The sequence below is a fragment of the Phyllopteryx taeniolatus genome, chromosome 1, assembly GCF_024500385.1.
Source record: "Phyllopteryx taeniolatus isolate TA_2022b chromosome 1, UOR_Ptae_1.2, whole genome shotgun sequence".
Lineage (NCBI taxonomy): Eukaryota > Metazoa > Chordata > Actinopteri > Syngnathiformes > Syngnathidae > Phyllopteryx > Phyllopteryx taeniolatus.
Genome location: NC_084502.1, coordinates 43,805,577 through 43,823,412, shown reverse-complemented (window position 1 = coordinate 43,823,412; position 17,836 = coordinate 43,805,577). Strand labels below are relative to the sequence as shown.

Below are 17,836 nucleotides of genomic sequence, written 5' to 3'. Positions count from 1 at the left end.
GGTGGATAACAGGTAAAAAGGAGACTAGCAAGAAATTATCATTAAGGACCCACATTGAGCCTTTCATGCTGGTTAGCTTCGCTTAGCTCGCTAGCCGGTAACAACAACAGCAGAGTACAAGGAGGGGAAACGCAGGCAAACCAGAGAAGAACCAGCGATAACGTCAACTACTGGAGGCTCACGTTAGTTCTACAAAGAGCAGTTTTGTTTATTTCTTTTCTTTTCTATTTATTATTAACACTGTTCCGAAAAGATTTTTCTCATGAAAACGTCATAGTGTTTTGATCCTAGCCATTAGTATTTGACTGTTTAGAACAGGGATTTTCAAACTTTGGGTCCAGCTAGGGACTCTTTACAGTGGAGACATTTTTCCAGGGACCCCCTCATACTGTAATTCAGACACCAATTAAAGATCTCTTTTTGAGAAAAAAAATGGTACATGTAAAATCATAGCTGAAATAAAATAAATGACAATAAGTTGCTGTTTTCCCATTTGTTTTATTGCAAAGCAAAACAATCATTTAATTAACTTTTGTTAAACAGACTCATAGTCCATTAGAAAACATTCAGTATGGCACACAATAAGACATAAAATACATCAAGAAAATCTTTATATTTAATGAACATGATTAATTTTTAATCCAAGAAACAGCATAAATCTAAAAAAAAATTCCACCTGCACTGTCCAGTATGCAAGTATTTCTTTCTCAGTCACACTGGATTAATTTTTGGCTAAAAAGTTACTGAATTGATTTCCAGCCTCTGAATCATTTGGGATTGTATCATTCTCAATGAACCAATATTGTCCTGGAATCGGATCATTGCTGAAACGAATCGTTACACGCCTACAAATTATTTAATAATTTGCTTAAATTGTAAATGTGCATTAGTGCTTTAGATAGTGTTTGGGCCACCAGAGAAGGCATAGAAGGCCCTGACTTCACACCACTGATTTATGGCTTGGCTCACAATCTCTGCTCTAGTTCACCTCATAGGTGTTTCATGTGGTTTACGTCAAGGCTTTGTGCAGCGCAGCCAAGCCTTTTTGGACATTGCTGTGTCTGTACCAGAAAGGGGCCTTTTGCAAGATGCCTGACCCCTTTTTTGAAACAAGTCAACGGCCACGGAGGAGCAGAGAGCTCCATAATTGCTGCTTTCCAATTGGCGACAGCACATTAACAAAAGTGTTCACAAATACACACACCTGAGTGAATCGTTCACAAGTGCTGCTTTATTCACTCGTCCTACCTGTAGTCCACTATGACAAAGATTTAAGGCTACACCGATAACTCACATAGCACCTTCCTACTACTTAACAGGATTACAACCATTGCATCATTCCCCACCTATCTGTCGTGTAAATTCCACCACATTCAGCTGTCATGTTTAGGGATTTTAAATTTTGCCAAAAATGGTCACAGCATGAGAGGGAATAGCTGACAGCTGTGAATTCACACTCACCCAAAGGATCATCCCAGGCTATGCAGCAACAGCGCGTGACTCAGTGACAGATGACGTGCTACACAGTGAGATGCGTCCTCTGTTTGACAATCCAGACGCAGTTCATCTCCCACAGCAGCAGGGGTCTACGGCTTCATTTCAATTTGATCACTTTTTTATTTTTTTCTGTGCACAGGGGCCTTCCTCTGGGCTCTGCAGGAGTCGGTTTTGCAGTTATGGCTCTCTGGAAGGTAAAAAGAGAGTTAATTGCTTGTCGCGCATAACAAAAACTTTTGGAGATGATGTAACACTCTCATCGATGATACATGCCAGCCATAACATGAGGTACAACTGCACAGTTTCTCTTAAGACAGTTATTGACAGTGTCAAAGAGAGATTAATTACTTGTATTGTTGTTAAATGAATGCCTCCCTGACACTATCAATCAAAAATGAATATTTTTATCAATCAAATGTTTCATTGAACTCTATCCCTAGAGGTGTAACCAATGTAGTTGTTAAACATGTACAAACTAAATTGTCAGTTTTTAGAAGTATCTCATGTCCAGGCCAAACGTCATCTAAAATGCAAAAACCCAATAAACAAAACTTGTATCCTTGAGTCTGGGAAGGACATTGCTGGGATTTGGCAGGGGAGCCCCCAAAACAAGAGGGAACAGCATCTGCTCTGGCAGATAACATTCACCATTTACTGGTTCGGAGAGAAATACCATGGAGACATGCCACAAATGTGTACTTGCAGCCTTATTGAATGCTTCCAACCAGACAGCAAATACCAGCATTTCACAATGGGGAAACATCTAAAAAGGCACCAGTGGTCCCTAGTGGCCAAATGGGGAATGGCAGCTTGAAGAAAATCAAAACAATGAAGGGAACGCCTTGTGTATATTTCCTATGTTTTTAAGTCTCCTGATAGGTGCTGCATATGTGCCAGTCCAGAGGTGGAACTAAACATGTTTTAAAGTGCATCTATATGTTTCACGTCTGTTGTCTAACAAGACGAAAAACATTTGATTGTCAATCTGAGGGCGAAAGTCCACTTGCACTCTCTTTTTCTCATTGCATTTTGCGTTTTTTTGTTTTTTGTTTTTTTTTAATGTAATGGTCTTCTGATTTGACTCCCCAAAAAGAGCATTAAACAGCTGCAGCTCATTCAGAATGCTGCAGCTCAGGTTCTGACCAGAACAAAGAGCTCAGAGCATATTACTTCAATTCTAAAGTCTTTACACTGGCTCCCAGTCAGCTTTAGAATAGATTTGAAAGTTCTGCTACTGGTCTCTTAATCACAAAATGGTTTAGGTCCTGAATACATGAAAGAAATGCTAATGAGATAGAAACCCAGAAGGGCTCGGAGATCGACGGACTCAGGTCAAATAGTTGGAGCACAGAGTCCAAAACAAACATGGTGAAGCAGCATTTAGCTATGATGCTGCACACAAATGGAATAAGTTGCCAACAGAAGTGACGTCAGCCCCAAGTGTGAATGTTTTTAAGTCCAGGTTAAAAACTCTTCTTTTTTGTCATGCTTTTTAGGGCATTTCCACTTTTAAATGATATTTCTTGCACTGTATGCTGTTTTAATTTGTGTTTTTTATTTTCTCTTTGTTTTACATGTTAATAAACAGTTTTTTTAAATGTAAATGCTTTTAATCATGTAAAGCACATTGAGTTACCTTGTGTATGAAATGGGCTATATAAATAAATTTGCTTTGCTTTTTCCATATCATGCTTAGATTGAGAGATTGTATTTTTTTGTTTTTGTTTGTGGAAGGTTAACTGGATGAGGTGCCCAATGTTTCTCAACAAATACGGCAGTTTGATTTGCTAAACAAATGCTAATGCTACATGAACGCATGCTAATGCTAAAGTCTTCATTAACCATTGACCTTCAGGGTGGCATCCTAAACACACCATAATGGAATAATGCATTTCTATCTGTGTTCAAGCAACATGCTTTTCCCAAATATTATTCTGACGTGGCCCAGCTGTAAGCCATTAAGAAGAAAGATAAAAGGGAACAGTTGGCAATGTGATAAAAGAGGGGAAATAAAGGGAGGTACTGCATGCTTCCTGATTCAATTCCAAATTAATTAAAGTCACCCCAGAAGTTGGTGGAAGTGACCTCAACCTGGAGTGTAGTGCTAACAACTTTTAATTACCCTGAGCAGGACTGATCAAACACTCTGGCTATAACAAATGAGATGAGAAATTGCACGTTCTTTGGTGTTTTTTTGTTTTGTTTTGTTTTTTACCTCCACTTTAATCACTGGGCAAAATGCAGTTTGTGAGACAAATGTGTTTTACTGTGAATATAACATACTGCAGGATTATTTTGTAATGGTGCGTTATTTGAATTTCCTTGCACGTGTTGATTGTATTGAGGCTGATGACAGCACGACTGAGTTGTCTTGTCAAGGCTTATCCACAGGACGGCATTGTTTCTTCCCAATTCACAGTAGCCGCGAGAAGGATATTTATCGGTTTGCCAATTTATTGCATCGATGGGTTAAGACGTGGCGGCACGGTGGCCGACTGGTTAGAGCGTCAGCCTCACAGTTCTGAGGTGCGGGGTTCAATCCCCGTCCCCGCCTGTGTGGAGTTTGCATGTTCTCCCCGTGCCTGCGTGGGTTTTCTCCGGGCACTCCGGTTTCCTCCCACATCCCAAAAACATGCATTAATTGGAGACTCTAAATTGCCCGCAGGCATGACTGTGAGTGCGAATGGTTGTTTGTTTCTATGTGCCCTGCGATTGGCTGGCAACCAGTTCAGGGTGTACCCCGCCTCCTGCCCGATGACAGCTGGGATAGGCTCCAGCACGCCCGCGACCCTAGTGAGGAGAAGCGGCTCAGAAAATGGATGGATGGATGGGTTAAGACGTAGGTTAAGTGGCACCCTGGCACAGCACTTCCGAAAATCGTGATTTTAAGAGTGAATTTGTCCCCATTATAGGATCTAAAACGCATCAGGGCCAACAATCTTAAATATTAAACGTGTTCAATATTTATGACCAAAAATCTTCATGTGTGTGTGCCGAAAGCGGAGAGCTCCTAAGTCTCTGTGAATTGTGACGTGAAACGAAATGTTAGCTAATCCAGAAGAGACCTGAAGGAAGCAGGCATAAATAAAAACAAGAGGGTCTTACCCGAAACACAAAGTCTAATTTACCTCACAACACAGCTCACCCATCTTTAAAGTCCACTTTCACGCAATTGCCATAATTTTTTCACATCTTTTTTATTTTTTTGTAGTTTGTGATTTTTCCAAATAGTCCCCAAATCCCCATCATTGCCTCCTCTTGTGTGTCCTCTTCCATGTTGCATCTTGTGTTTCCCGGTTGTTGCTGTTTCTTCTTTTTCGTTTTTGTTGATCACGTTTGATCTCACGAGATTTCTGTCTTGGAGGACTAGATTCTAGATCTGTGCTTCAACAGAATCTTTATCTGTGTAGTGTGCTGTGTTGAGATGATCAGAGCACACCACACACAGTACCATCAAAACTGTTAAATGCCTGACTTTTCATCTTCATGTGTGGGGTCTGTAACAGATACACGATCTCTTAAAATGAAAAAAAAATCCTCATGTGTGTACCAGGCCTAAAATAATCAGGCGTTTGTTGTCCTTGGTTGGGAATTCGCAAAATCAGAACATAAACCGTCGATTAAGTTTGTGTTTTCAGGCCTGGTACAGATGTTTTTTTTCTCATTTTTGGATCTTCCTGACCAATGGGTGACACACGGATGATTAATTTTGCTTCATAAGATTATCCTATAAGATTATCTTCTTGTTTGAGGTGTGTTAAGAGTGAATTTGTCCTGATCAGAGATGACAAAAACACGGTTATTCAGCACTTAAGTAAAAATACTGATACTTGGGCAACAAAACAACTCTGGTAAAAGTACTAGAGACACTCCCTTACGTAAGTAAAAGTACAAAAGTACACACTTATGAATGTAAAAAAGTAAAAAGTAAATTGACATTTTTCAACCCAACAATAAAATACATATCGTGAGGTGTTTGTACCCCTCCAGATGATTGGCATGCTTTCTCTGGGGGCAACAAAAACAAATTAAAAGATGAGTATTTATTTGTACTATTCAAATAAAGTTATATACAGCACAAAATAAATAGTTCCTCCCAATCACGCCCTTCCACGTCTCACTGTCATTGCCCACGTGAGCATTGAAGTCCCCCAGCAGAACGATGGAGACCCCAGTGAGACCGCTCTCCAGCACCCCCTCCAAGGACTCCAAAAAGGGTGGGTACTCTGAACTGCTGTTTGGTGCATAAGCACAAACAACAGTCACGACCCGTCCCCCCCGACTCGAAGGCGGAGGGAGGCTACCCTCTCATCCACCGGGGTGAACCCCAACGTACAGTTTGGTCCGCATATCCGGGAGGAAGTCGGACTCGTTTCCGGTGAGGGTTGGACTCCGCCAAGGCTGCCCTTTGTCACCGATTCTGTTCATAACTTTTATGGACAGAATTTCAAGGCGCAGCCGAGGCGTAGATGGGGTCCGGTTTGGTGGCCTCAGTATTGCATCTCTGCTTTTTGCAGATGATGTGGTTCTGTTGGCTTCATCAAGCCGTGATCTCCAACTCTCACTGGAGCGGTTCGCATCTGAGTGTGAAGCGGCTGGGATGAGAATCAGCAGCTCCAAATCTGAGACCATGGTCCTCAGTCAGAAAAGAGTGGCATGCCCTTTCCAGGTCGGGGATGAGATCCTGCCCCAAGTGGAGGAGTTCAAGTATCTTGGGGTCTTGTTCACGAGTGAGGGAAGAATGGAACGGGAGATCGACAGGCGGATCGGTGCAGCGTCTGCAGTGATGCAGACTTTTTATCGGTCCGTTGTGGTGAAGAAGGAGCTAAGCTGAAAGGCGAAGCTCTTAATTTACCGGTCGATCTACGTTCCTACCCTCACCTATGGTCACGAGTTGTGGGTCATGACCGAAACAACAAGATCCCGGATACAAGCGGCCGAAATGAGTTTCCTCCGCAGGGTGTCCGGGCTCTCCCTTAGAGATAGGGTGAGAAGCTCGGTCATCCGCCTCGGGATCCCCCCGGAAGAGCTGGATGAAGTGGCTGGGGAGAGGGAAGTCTGGGCGTCCCTGCTAAAGCTACTGCCCCCGCGACCCGACCTCGGATAAGTGGTAGAAAATGGATGGATGGATGGATGGATGGATGGATGGAGGTTCAGGATTGGGGTGAAAGCGGTTTAGGATGGGTTAAGGTTAGGATTTGGGTGGGTTAGGGTTCGTGGGAAACATGTTAACACCGCCACACTAAGTCACAGCTTTTCCCACCTGGAAGTATTAGGATGTTTTTTACCTGGATACAGCAGCTAATCATAGTGCAGCTGCGCGTGTCCTGGAGCCAGTAATATAGGAGTAAGACGTGTCCTGCCTGGAAATTATGTGGGAATCCTAATAACGTGTAGGCACGTGGCTCAAAGGGGAGTGTCATATCGACAATGTCTATGATCAGTGCGTGCGCTTGACTATCTTACTTCCGTTTTTTTGGCATTCTGCTTTTTGTGTCGTGTCGTTGCTACCTTTAGAAGGTTTTAAAAGTAACGAGCTCATTTTGAGAATGCAAGGAGTAGAAAGTACCGGTACTTGTGTATAAACAGTAAGGAGTAAAAGTAAAAAGTAGCCAGAAAAATAAGTACTCAAGTAAAGAATAGATACCTGAAAAATCAACTTAAGTACAGCAACGAAGTACAAGTACACAGAATACGTCCCACCTCTGGTTGCGATAATAGGGTCCAAAATGTGTCGGGGCCGACAATCTTAAATATTAAACGTGTACAATAATTACAACCCAAAAACGTCACGTGTGTGCGGAAAGACGACAACTCCAAAGTCATGACTGTGAATTGACATGAAACGTAATGTTGCAAGAAACGGATTGACGGAAGAAAAGGGAAGCTGTCGTAAATAAAAATAAACATGTCCTACCCGTGTTACTAGAATAATAACACCAGCCATTAGCTTGATTTGAGAATGCACCTCGAGCTCTCTCAGTGGACTATAAAGTCCACGTTTCTTGGTGTCTTGGATTTTTTCCAGTCTTTTTCTTTTTTTAGTTTGGGATTTTTCCATAAAAATATTTTCCCAAACCACTGTCACTCCTTTCCCATGTGTCCTCTTCAATGTGCCTTGTGTTTCCCGGTTGTGTTTCTTCTTAGTTTTTGTTGGATAACGTTTCATCACATGAGCAGATTCTAGAACTGTGGTGAAAATCTTGTTTGCGGTGTGCTGTGTTGAGATGATCAGAGCGAACCACACACAGTATAATACAAACTGTTAAATGCCTGAATTTTTTAAAATCATCATGGGGTATGTAACAGGTTTTTAAAAATGTGTTAAGAGTTTAAAAAAATAAAAATAAATCCTGATGTGTATTAAGCCGAATAAGACACCTAACAATTGATCAGCAATACCTTTCCAGTGCAGCTTCAAACAGGACGTTTACAGAGGGAAGTGGCCACTGAGGCTTGAGTGCCACGTAGCGTCATCAGCAGGTTGGAGATAAAGACAGAATAGTCGAGTAAAACCTGAAAACAGAATATGCAACTGGAATCGTTTGTGTCAATTATATTACTTTGGAGCAGATCCTTCCAATTGATGTTTGTTTTATTGCCACCTATGCGTTTATTTAAAAAATAAAAACAAAAAAAAACCTAGAACTCACAATGTAGCGTTAAGTTACGTATAGGGTGACGCGTTCAAGGGACGCAGACGCTGGGTCAACTTTGCCCTGCCCCAAGTGGCCACCAGGATTCGGCTGCCTGTCAATGTCTGAACGCCGCCAGCCAATGGCTGAGCACCGGATGCGAGATATCCGTTGGAACAACAGGCGCCCTTGTCCTGTCCTGTCGCCCCACCACCACCGCCACTCCCCCACCCCCCACCATATTGACGCCATTTACAGCCCCAACCCAAAACCTCAAAACCCGGACAGAGCGACTGGGGGCGTAACTCACCAGAGCGAACCAAATATTTCTCACAGCTTCTTGGATTTAACAAACTTTTTTGGGGGGAGCGAACTTTGTGACTTGCGCCTACTTTTTGTCCGTTTCTCTAAAAACAAAGTGGAATAAATCTTTTTTTTTTTTTTTTCTCATGCAGCGCATGGAAACTGTCCTCTCGGTGCACATCAAGTGCGCATGCGTGAAACACGGGGTAAACAGTGCTGTTTTGGTTACTGGGTTTTATGGCCAAACGTTCTTGAAAGCCTAAACGGACATTAAAGTGTGCAACGCCCGGTAAGTTAGCATTTTCAATCAGGTTCTTCATAAACATTAACAATATTCAATGAATCTGGATTCGAATCAGTGAGGTACATATTTTCCATATCGAGACACTCATTGGAGCCATTACATCGACTAATTTAAGCCACGTCACTAACTTTTACATGCTTTTTTTTTTTTTTTTTTTTAGTTTTTTTGGTGTGGTTTTTTTTGCAACTCATACACGTCGGTGTTTCATTAGCGTTTATGGGGCGGGTGACAGACCAAGGACACGCTACAGTTTTTTTTTTTTTTTTTTAAATAAAAAACGAGAAACCCTTGATATAACACATGCTTAGCGGTTATATATGGCCGTATCGTAAATGAACCGTTGTTGACTGTTGTCATGTCAGTTGTCACTGGCCTCTGCTTGCACAGGAGGAGAGTGGTGGCAGTACGAAACCACACCCCCATCCTATTTCCTCACGAGTAAACTAGTGGGCCTTCTTTGTAGCCTCCTAAACCCTCTTCCCCAAAAAAGTCTCAAGTCACTTTAGGTTAGTACAGTACATAATTATTTGCGTGTCCATGTTTAACATTTGTGGATCAAAATACGATCCTCACAGCGCCACTTTTTGACCCCACCACCCCTTCGGTGGGGTTTTCAACTCTCTCTGTTATTAAAAGTTTGCCTTTTGTCAAACAAAGCTCAGCTTTTTAAACTGCCATAGGTAAACAAAATTTAAAAAAAAACAGAATGCTGTTTGTCCTTTATTGTTGAACTTTAGTTGAATGTGTCACATTTCTCTTATTTGTTCAGTTTATTGGTGGGCTAAACTGTCACAAATTGTAAAATGAGATGAACTGAAGTGTGCCTGGGATTGTGATAATAAATTACAAAGGGCCTTCATCATGCCGCTCACACTTTAATTGGTTTCTTGCATACTCCCCAATGTGTGACCCTGCTACCTTCCTCCTAGCAAAATTGGATTTGAAAGCCAATTAGCTCGAGAACAATGGACACGATGTTGTCAGCTGCTTTACTTTGGTTTGAAATATTGATGAAAACATGGCTCTTAATTTAAATACAATGTACAAATGCAGAGTAACACGCAGTGTGCAACCCCAGCAATTATCCAACAGCAATAAACGGTGACATTTTATTAGAGTACTTATTTGTTGAAAGTGTGCACTCTTGTATCCTCAACCCCAAAACATAAGATAGAGCTGCACAAACATCAAATTCACTGTGACACATTGGGTTGTCTGACCGCAATGTTTGTCACTTTTGCCCGCTTCGACGTCTGTTATCATTTGCATGCATCATTTGCATGGTTGCTTGGTAAAAGCTATCTGCCTCTCTTGCAGGATTTCAGATGTGTCCCATGCCGGCCCAAGTGGCCCTTCAGTCCCACGATGGATACTGGAAATCAGAGCTTCAACGACGGAGGAGAACACCGCAGGCGGTCATCGCAGGAGGATGGAAGGCTGCAGCCAAAGCCATTGCTAGCCCACGAGGGTGTGATGGCATTGGATCAGATGAGGATAACTGGGAGCTGCAATGAGTACACAGAAGGACCCACAGTTGCCCCACAAAACCGCCAACAGAAGAGTGATCCAGTTACGTCACCATTGTCCAGCATTCAGCAGGACACCCAGGAAGAGAGGCCCAGTGATGTTCGGTCCCCCATCACGGAGCACTCTCAGAGTAGCACCAGGACCGGGGTGCGGAGCACTTGTTCGGCTCAGAGGCTCCTCTGCATCACAGGAAGCGGTGACCAGATAATCAGTACGCAGCCCAGGCCAGCAGCGCTAATTTCAGATGAAAAACCTGTAAATGAAGAGCCGAAGTTGTTGGTGACTGTGCCCGGCAGTGGGGAGAGTAAATGCGCCGGCACGCACTCGAAGTGTGAACGTTGCAGTCGCTGCCGTTGCTCCCGATGCAGGCGCCCTCGGGCGCTGCCCTCCTGCTGGATGTGCGGCAGGCGTTGTGTATGTTCTGCACAGCACGCGGTGGAGTATTGTACGTGCGTGTGCTGTGTCAAGGGGCTGTTCTACCACTGCTCCGCTGACGACGAAGACACGTGCGCGGACAAGCCATTCTCTTGCTCGCAGGCGCACTGCTGCATCCGCTGGACCGCCATGTCCATTATAGCAGTGATTCTCCCATGTCTCATGTGCTACTTTCCAGCTAGAGGATGCGTCGCTGTGTGTCAGAGTTGCTACGACCGAGCTACGCGGCCCGGCTGTCGGTGCAAAAATGTAATCCACTGTGAGGCTGTGAGCAAGCCAACATAGAATGTGTTTGCGTGTGAGCGAGTGACTACGTTTACATGTACAAATTAATCAGGTTACGAACATTTTTCGGTCTCTACATACACTGGGTTCAATTAGTCTTTGGCCAAATGACAATTCTCGCAAAATGTTAGTGAGATTTGAGTTTGAGTGAATATTTTAGGATGAAAAAATGCACTCTAACCTTTCCAGGTGAACTTAATTTCCTTCTCTAAACTTTTAAAATCAACTCTTCAGTGTTTCAGTACTTTTTGCACAACTTGCTCCTCTGAACTGTAAAACTCACAATGGGTGTTTGATCCATAAAGAATTTCGAGGACTTCTTCCACCTCTGTGCCTTTCTGTGACTCTTTCAGTCTCTCTGTTGCAACCTGATGCAGGCACTTTGATAATCTAAGATGAGTTGCCACTTCCCTCTGACAACATCCTGTTTGAAGCTGCGCAATGGTCCAGGTACTGTTGATCAGTTGCTTGTGCGGTCTGGGTCTCTTGATGTCAAATCGTGAACGGCATAATGAAGAGGACTGTGAAATACTAAGTCTAAATGAACTTGAAATGTATTGGTTGATTCATGGGTCGAACATTTGTTTTGAATTTTGGACAGTTATACATATGCATTCCAATGTTTAGAGAAAGTCATATTACTGGAAGGTCACCTGTAAAGGTTATAGTGCAGTTTAGGTTCATCCTAAAGTTTCACCCTAAAGCCAAATATTATAAACTTTTTGTCAGTAATGTACATCTCCCTCCAAAGGCGTGGTGACGACGATTCTCCTTTCAGCTTGTTTTGGTGTGGAATTTTCAAAAAAGAAGAGGTTGCATGTGATTGCTGCTTGCTAACTGGTACAAGTCTAGTGGTTAAATGGGTAACTTTACAACTCGTTACATCTCGCACATGCCCCATATTTAATGGTTAGATTTTTATTTTTATTTTTTTTGCACAAAAGAGATCTTCCTTGACTCTTGTGGTCATGGTGTCACTTAGAGGCAGAGAAAAGAAATATAATACTTTTGCACACTTTAAAACATCGGACATCACATAATTATTGTTATTAGACTCAAGATTCACATTGTTCATATGAACAGTAGGGAAACAAGTTTAACCCTGTACAATAGAATTCTTACTTTGCTGACAACATGGATGTCAATGTGTAAATAATTGTAAGATATACAAAGAAAAAACTAAATACAAATAGAGGCATAACAATACAAAATAAAGGAGTCTAAAGTGGCAGATCTGTAAAAAAAAAAAAGAACTGGAAAACATGAGATATGCTTTATATGCAAGTTATTCCATCCATCCATCCATTTTCTGAGCCGCTTCTCCTCACTAGGGTCGCGGGCGTGCTGGAGCCTATCCCAGCTGTTATCGGGCAGGAGGCAGGGTACACCCTGAACTGGTTGCCAGCCAATCGCAGGGCTCATACAAACAAACAACCATTCGCACTCACATTCACGCCTACGGGCAATTTAGAGTCTCCAATTAATGCATGTTTTTGGGATGTGGGAGGAAACCGGAGTGCCCGGAGAAAACCCAAGCAGGCACGGGGAGAACATGCAAACTCCACACAGGCGGGGCCGGGGATTGAACCCGGGTCCTCAGAACTGTGAGGCTGACGCTCTAACCAGTCGTCCACCATGCCGCCACAAGTTATTCCACTAAGGAAAATATACAAATTGTTGTAATGTCACAGCAACACTAGGCTGTGCAAGGTCGAAGTGGTGGCATTTGAGAAATATAAAAGAAAAATTGTTGATATGAATAAAGTCTAAAATATATAAAGTTTGATTAAATAGGTACAATACTGTACTGGATGATCTCGACACTCATATTTACTATTTTTATAATAGGAGCCACAGTTGAAGATGATTACATGTTTATTAGTGTAGTCTTCTATTTTTTTAGTCAATAGTGAATAAAAAATGCAGTTTTAGTGTTAAAATACACCCGTTTGGTTTGTGGATACACTTTGCAACTTTGCATCACGTCGCTTTTTCAAGGTGATGTTTCGTAGATGTTCCACCACTTTTTAAACTTGTTTCTCTTCCATCAGTATACTTTAGAATATTGACTTCTTTAATATGATGAAGCATGAATTAATTTCCTTGTCTGTGCAAACACGGCCCACACATGGCTTCCTCTGCTTCTCTTGCGAATTAATGTAAATGTTTCAGTCAGCCACAGAGCACATGCATAGAAAGCTGGCGTGGATATTCAATCATTGGAAGTTTATACAAACCAGAGGAATTTGATTTCTAATCAAATAGTATAGGTGGGTGTGAATTCAATTTTTTTACACATTTAGGTGTTTGCATGTGTTTTAAAAGTGTGGTGTGAAATTATTGCGATAGACGGTGTTTTTGCACGTGCATGTACCAAGTGAGTGAATATGAGAGTGACTGAAGTCTTATTGTAGTCAAGTTGTTGAAGTGGGATAAGAGCGTCTCCATGCCTTGAAGTACTGCTGGCCTCGTGGGTGCATGACAGCATTTTGAGTCGTACTTGAAAATAATACCAAAACAAGCGCTCCACTCTTCTGAAGGCATACAGACCACGTTTGTGCCTTGCAGAATTTCTATTACCTCTGACATGGAGGTTGCATGTTTTCAACAATGGTTGTGTGTTTCTGAGCAGGATTACACAGAACTATGAAAATGTGTGGAGGGATTGGACACAGCCCAAGATAGAACTAACTACATTTCAGTGTAAATCCAAATACAAGTTAGGATCCAGCATTTTTGCAAACATTTGCCTTGAATTTCCATTGCTTGATGCATGAAACTCGATGTCAAATACAAAATTGAAGCCGTACAATTTGGTGCTGATCCCAAATGCACTCAATGAGTGCCATTGTAGTTAAAACTTCAATGATTTAATTCTCAGAACAGACTTCTAACAACTAACTGTGTGTACATTAGTGAGATGCTTTATTTTTGTACATAGAATACTTTCAACTGTGACACCTTATTTTTACATTCCCTGAAATGTAGATTTCATCACTTCTCATTTCAGGTCATTTGGTTCAGAACTATTGTAATGCCTTCAGTTTCTACAATTGTACAGTGACCTATAAAAAAACATTTCTTAATGTGAATTTTAAAGTATATATTTATTTTAAGGTTTATTTTATAATGGAAAGTATTTATTTGTGTCACTGCTGGAGAATAGCTGAGTGTCAATGAAAAGGCAACTGTATTAACATTTCAAATAAAATAACCTTGATGTCTGACAGTCTGGTTTTTATTCTAATACCAACTTACTGAAAATGTTCATCAACTCTGCTAACAAAATATATGCAGCTTTTCTGTGCTTTTCATTGGCTTTAATCAAAGGTTTGTTCTGGAATTCCTTGGTTTTGAATGTCCCCCCGCAGGCCAAACAAGAAGATGACACTTGTTGACAGCACACGGTTGTGTTTGCAGCACAGTATGCATTCAGCGTCTTGATTGACGCTCTGAGGAGCAACTTGCTCTCACTTGCTTGTTATTCAACCACAGCCTTTCTGATTGACATGGGGCTGGGGAGGTTCTTTATGTGATTATCAACTTTCACCTATTCTACACCAGTACAGAGTGATGGAAATGGGCCAAATCCCATTAGAGAGAGAAAAGGGAGACGTGTCCTTGTGTTTGGTCTTTATCTCGCCAGTCACAGGGACCCTCTTGGCAACCATTGTCACTTTTGTGAATGAAGACAAGGATTATGTTAGGAAGAAGGAGTGCAAAGGGTTAACAACATCACTTTGAATGACAAAGACCACAGCTTTTCCCTGTTTTTAGCACAGCATGCATTCATCCTGTTTTGGAGGTTTACTTTGGTACCCAAATGCTCTGCACAGCTACTGTACGTGCTACTATTTGTTGTTCCCACATGGACATGGTGCTATTCTTGGGCTGTGGGAGAGCTCCCGGATCTATAGTGTGTGCCCAAGATGTTATTTTCATTCTAAACACATTTAAAAACAACATTCCAACGTAACCACAAACTGTCATAAGACTCTCTTCATGTGTGTAGTCTACAGTTAAGCATATATTACGATTTCAACACAATTCAGTTATTGACATGCAATACTTTATTTTTATTTAGTTTTACTGCACTTTTATGTTTTTATGTTTAAATGCATTTTAACATTATGATCAGATAACATTAAATTTATCATCAATTATTTCAACAAATTTACAATATACAGTATTTTTTTTTCACAGTTGAGATAAAACCCACTTCACTTCTTACCAAACCTTGTTCCGTGCTAAATAAACACTAATAACGCATCTTTGCATCTGTGCTAAAACAAAAACAGCACCGTGTGAGTGTTGGTTTTAGCCGCAACAGACCCCGCAGTCGATGGGAGCTGTTGTACATTGCAGCTTCTTGCTCATCTGGGCAGAACACAGCATAGGAAAACAGGAAATGAAGCACTGCTTTTCTTCATGGCTGCTTTGTGTGTGTGATGCTTTAAGTCAATCAAACAGCGGCGCTTAGAAGGAATCGTGTCAAGGCGAGGGGAGGCACTCGCCGCCCTGTGAAAGCGCACCTGTTCAAAGTTTACTCAGTTCAAGGTGAAAACAAATCAATCTCCAACCAGGTCAATTCTACAGCAAATAGCCAAAATGAGACAAAGACGTGCAATGCATGGACAAAAGAGTTGGGACACCTGGCAGCCATGTGCACTGAACAAAAATGTAAATGTAACACTCCCATATTTCCATGAGCTGAACTCAAAGATCTAAGACTTTTTCTATGTGCACAAACCTCCCATTTCTCTCAGATATTACTCACAAATCTCCCTAAATCTATGCTTGTGAGCACCGCAAGGTTCTTCGAGGTCAGACCGTAATTTCTCGTGTACAATGCGCACCCATGTATAACACGCACCCCCAAAGTTGACCTCAAAACTCTGGAAAACCCTTCTACCTATGTATACTGCATTTTTACAATGCATGATTTTGCTTCTACCCATACGATTAAAACATGAAGTATTATCTGTATTTTGTTAGTTTTTTTCAAATAATTATTCTGTAGTTAAGCACTTTATTTGAACACGTAATCCTTTTTTTACAACCCCAATTCCAATGAAGTTGGGACGTTGTGTTAAACATAAATAAAAAGAGAATACAATGATTTGCAAATCATCTTCAACCTATATGTAATTAAATACATTACAAAGACAAGCTCTTTAATGTTCAAACTGATAAACTTTATTGTTTTCATCAAATAATCATTCACTTAGAATTTTATGGCTGCAACACGTTCCAATAAAGCTGGGACAGGTGGCAAAAACGACTGAGAAAGTTGAGGAATGCTCATCAAACACCTGGGAACAGGTGGATGCCATGATTGGGTATAAAAGGAGCTTCCCTGAATTGCTCAGTCATTAACAAGCAAAGATGGGGTGAGGTTCACATCTTTGTGAACAAGTGCGTGAGAAAATAGTCGAACAGTTTAAGGACAATGTTCCTCAACGTACAATTGCAAGTAATTTAGGGATTTCATCATCGATGATCCATAATATCATCAAAAGGTTCAGAGAATCTGGAGAAATCACTGCATGTAAGCGGCAAGGCCGAAAACCAACATTGAATGCCCAACGATTGCACATTTCAAATTGTTTTTGGAAATTGTGGACTTCATGTCCTCCAGGCCAAAGAGGAAAAGAACCATCCGGACTGTTGTGGACACAAAGTTCAAAAGGCAGCATCTGTTATGGTATGGGTCTGTGTTAGTGCCAATGGCATGGGTAACTTACACATCTGTGAAGGCACCATTAATGCCGAAAGGTACATACAGGTTTTGGAGAAACATATGCTGCCATCCAAGCAACGTCTTTTTCATGGACGCCCCTGCTTATTTCAGCAAGACAATGTGTTGCAACAGCGTGGCTTCGTAGTAAAAGACTGCGGGTACTAGACTGGCCTGCCTGCAGTCCAGACCTGTCTCCCATTGAAAATGTGTGGCGCATTATGAAGCGTAAAATACGACAACGGAGACCCTGGACTCTTGAACAGCTGAAGCAAGAATGGTAAAGAATTCCACCGACAAAGCTTCAACAATTAGTGTCCTCAGTTCCCAAACATTTATTGAATATTGTTAAAAGAAAAGGTGATCGGCGGCATGGTGGCCGACTGGTCAGCGTCAGCCTCACAGTTCTGAGGACCCGGGTTCAATCCCCGGCCCCGCCTGTGTGGAGTTTGCATGTTCTCCCCGTGCCTGCGTGGGTTTTCTCCGGGCACTCCGGTTTCCTCCCACATCCCAAAAACATGCATGAATTGGAGACTCTAAATTGGCCGTAGGTGTAAATGTGAGTGCGAATGGTTGTTTGTTTGTATGTGCCCTGCAATTGGCTGGCCACCAGTTCAGGGTGTACCCCGCCTCCTGCCCGATGATAGCTGGGATAGGCTCCAGCACGCCCGCGACCCTAGTGAGGAGAAGCGGCTCAGGAAATGGATGGATGGATGGAAAAGGTGATGTAATACAGTGGTAAACATGACCCCGTCCCAGCTTTTTTGGAACATGTTACAGCCGTAAAACTCTAAGTTAATGATTATTTGCTAAAAACAATCAAGTTTATCAGTTTGAACATTAAATATCTTGTCTTTGTAGTGTATTCAATTAATATTAATATAGGTGGAACATGATTTGCAAATCATTGTATTCCGTTTTTATTTCTGTTTAACACAACGTCCCAACTTCATTGGAATTGGGGATTGTATGAACTGTAGTATAAACCAGTAATTCCCAACCAGGATGCCGTGCATACTGATGTGCCATGAGAGATCATCAGGGTTGCCAGAGGAAATTATACAATTTCATTTAATTTGAAAACAAAAAACAAAAACTGCCTTTCACATGATG

General features: G+C 41.8%; 1 protein-coding gene and 1 long non-coding RNA gene across 2 annotated transcripts; one reads left to right on the top strand and one right to left on the bottom strand.

Annotated features, from left to right (window-relative positions):
• Window positions 1–579: 579 nt before the first annotated feature.
• Window positions 580–8,373, bottom strand: LOC133489161 (uncharacterized). The gene is made up of 3 exons (XR_009791837.1): window positions 8,151–8,373; window positions 7,900–8,013; window positions 580–1,684 (listed from the first exon to the last, which is right to left on the bottom strand). It is a non-coding gene; the product is annotated as an uncharacterized LOC133489161 (long non-coding RNA).
• A 28-nt stretch (window positions 8,374–8,401) lies between these two features.
• spry2 (sprouty RTK signaling antagonist 2) lies at window positions 8,402–14,211 on the top strand. The gene is made up of 2 exons (XM_061797959.1): window positions 8,402–8,724; window positions 10,057–14,211. Exon 2 carries the CDS (start codon window positions 10,105–10,107, stop codon window positions 10,984–10,986), a length of 882 nt encoding a protein of 293 aa, XP_061653943.1. The 5' UTR covers window positions 8,402–8,724; window positions 10,057–10,104; the 3' UTR covers window positions 10,987–14,211.
• The last annotated feature ends 3,625 nt before the right edge of the window (window positions 14,212–17,836 follow it).

Bases quoted from the DNA above. Each gene is read 5' to 3' on its own strand.
- spry2 (XM_061797959.1), top strand. From the start codon at position 10,105: ATGGATACTGGAAATCAGAGCTTCAACGACGGAGGAGAACACCGCAGG.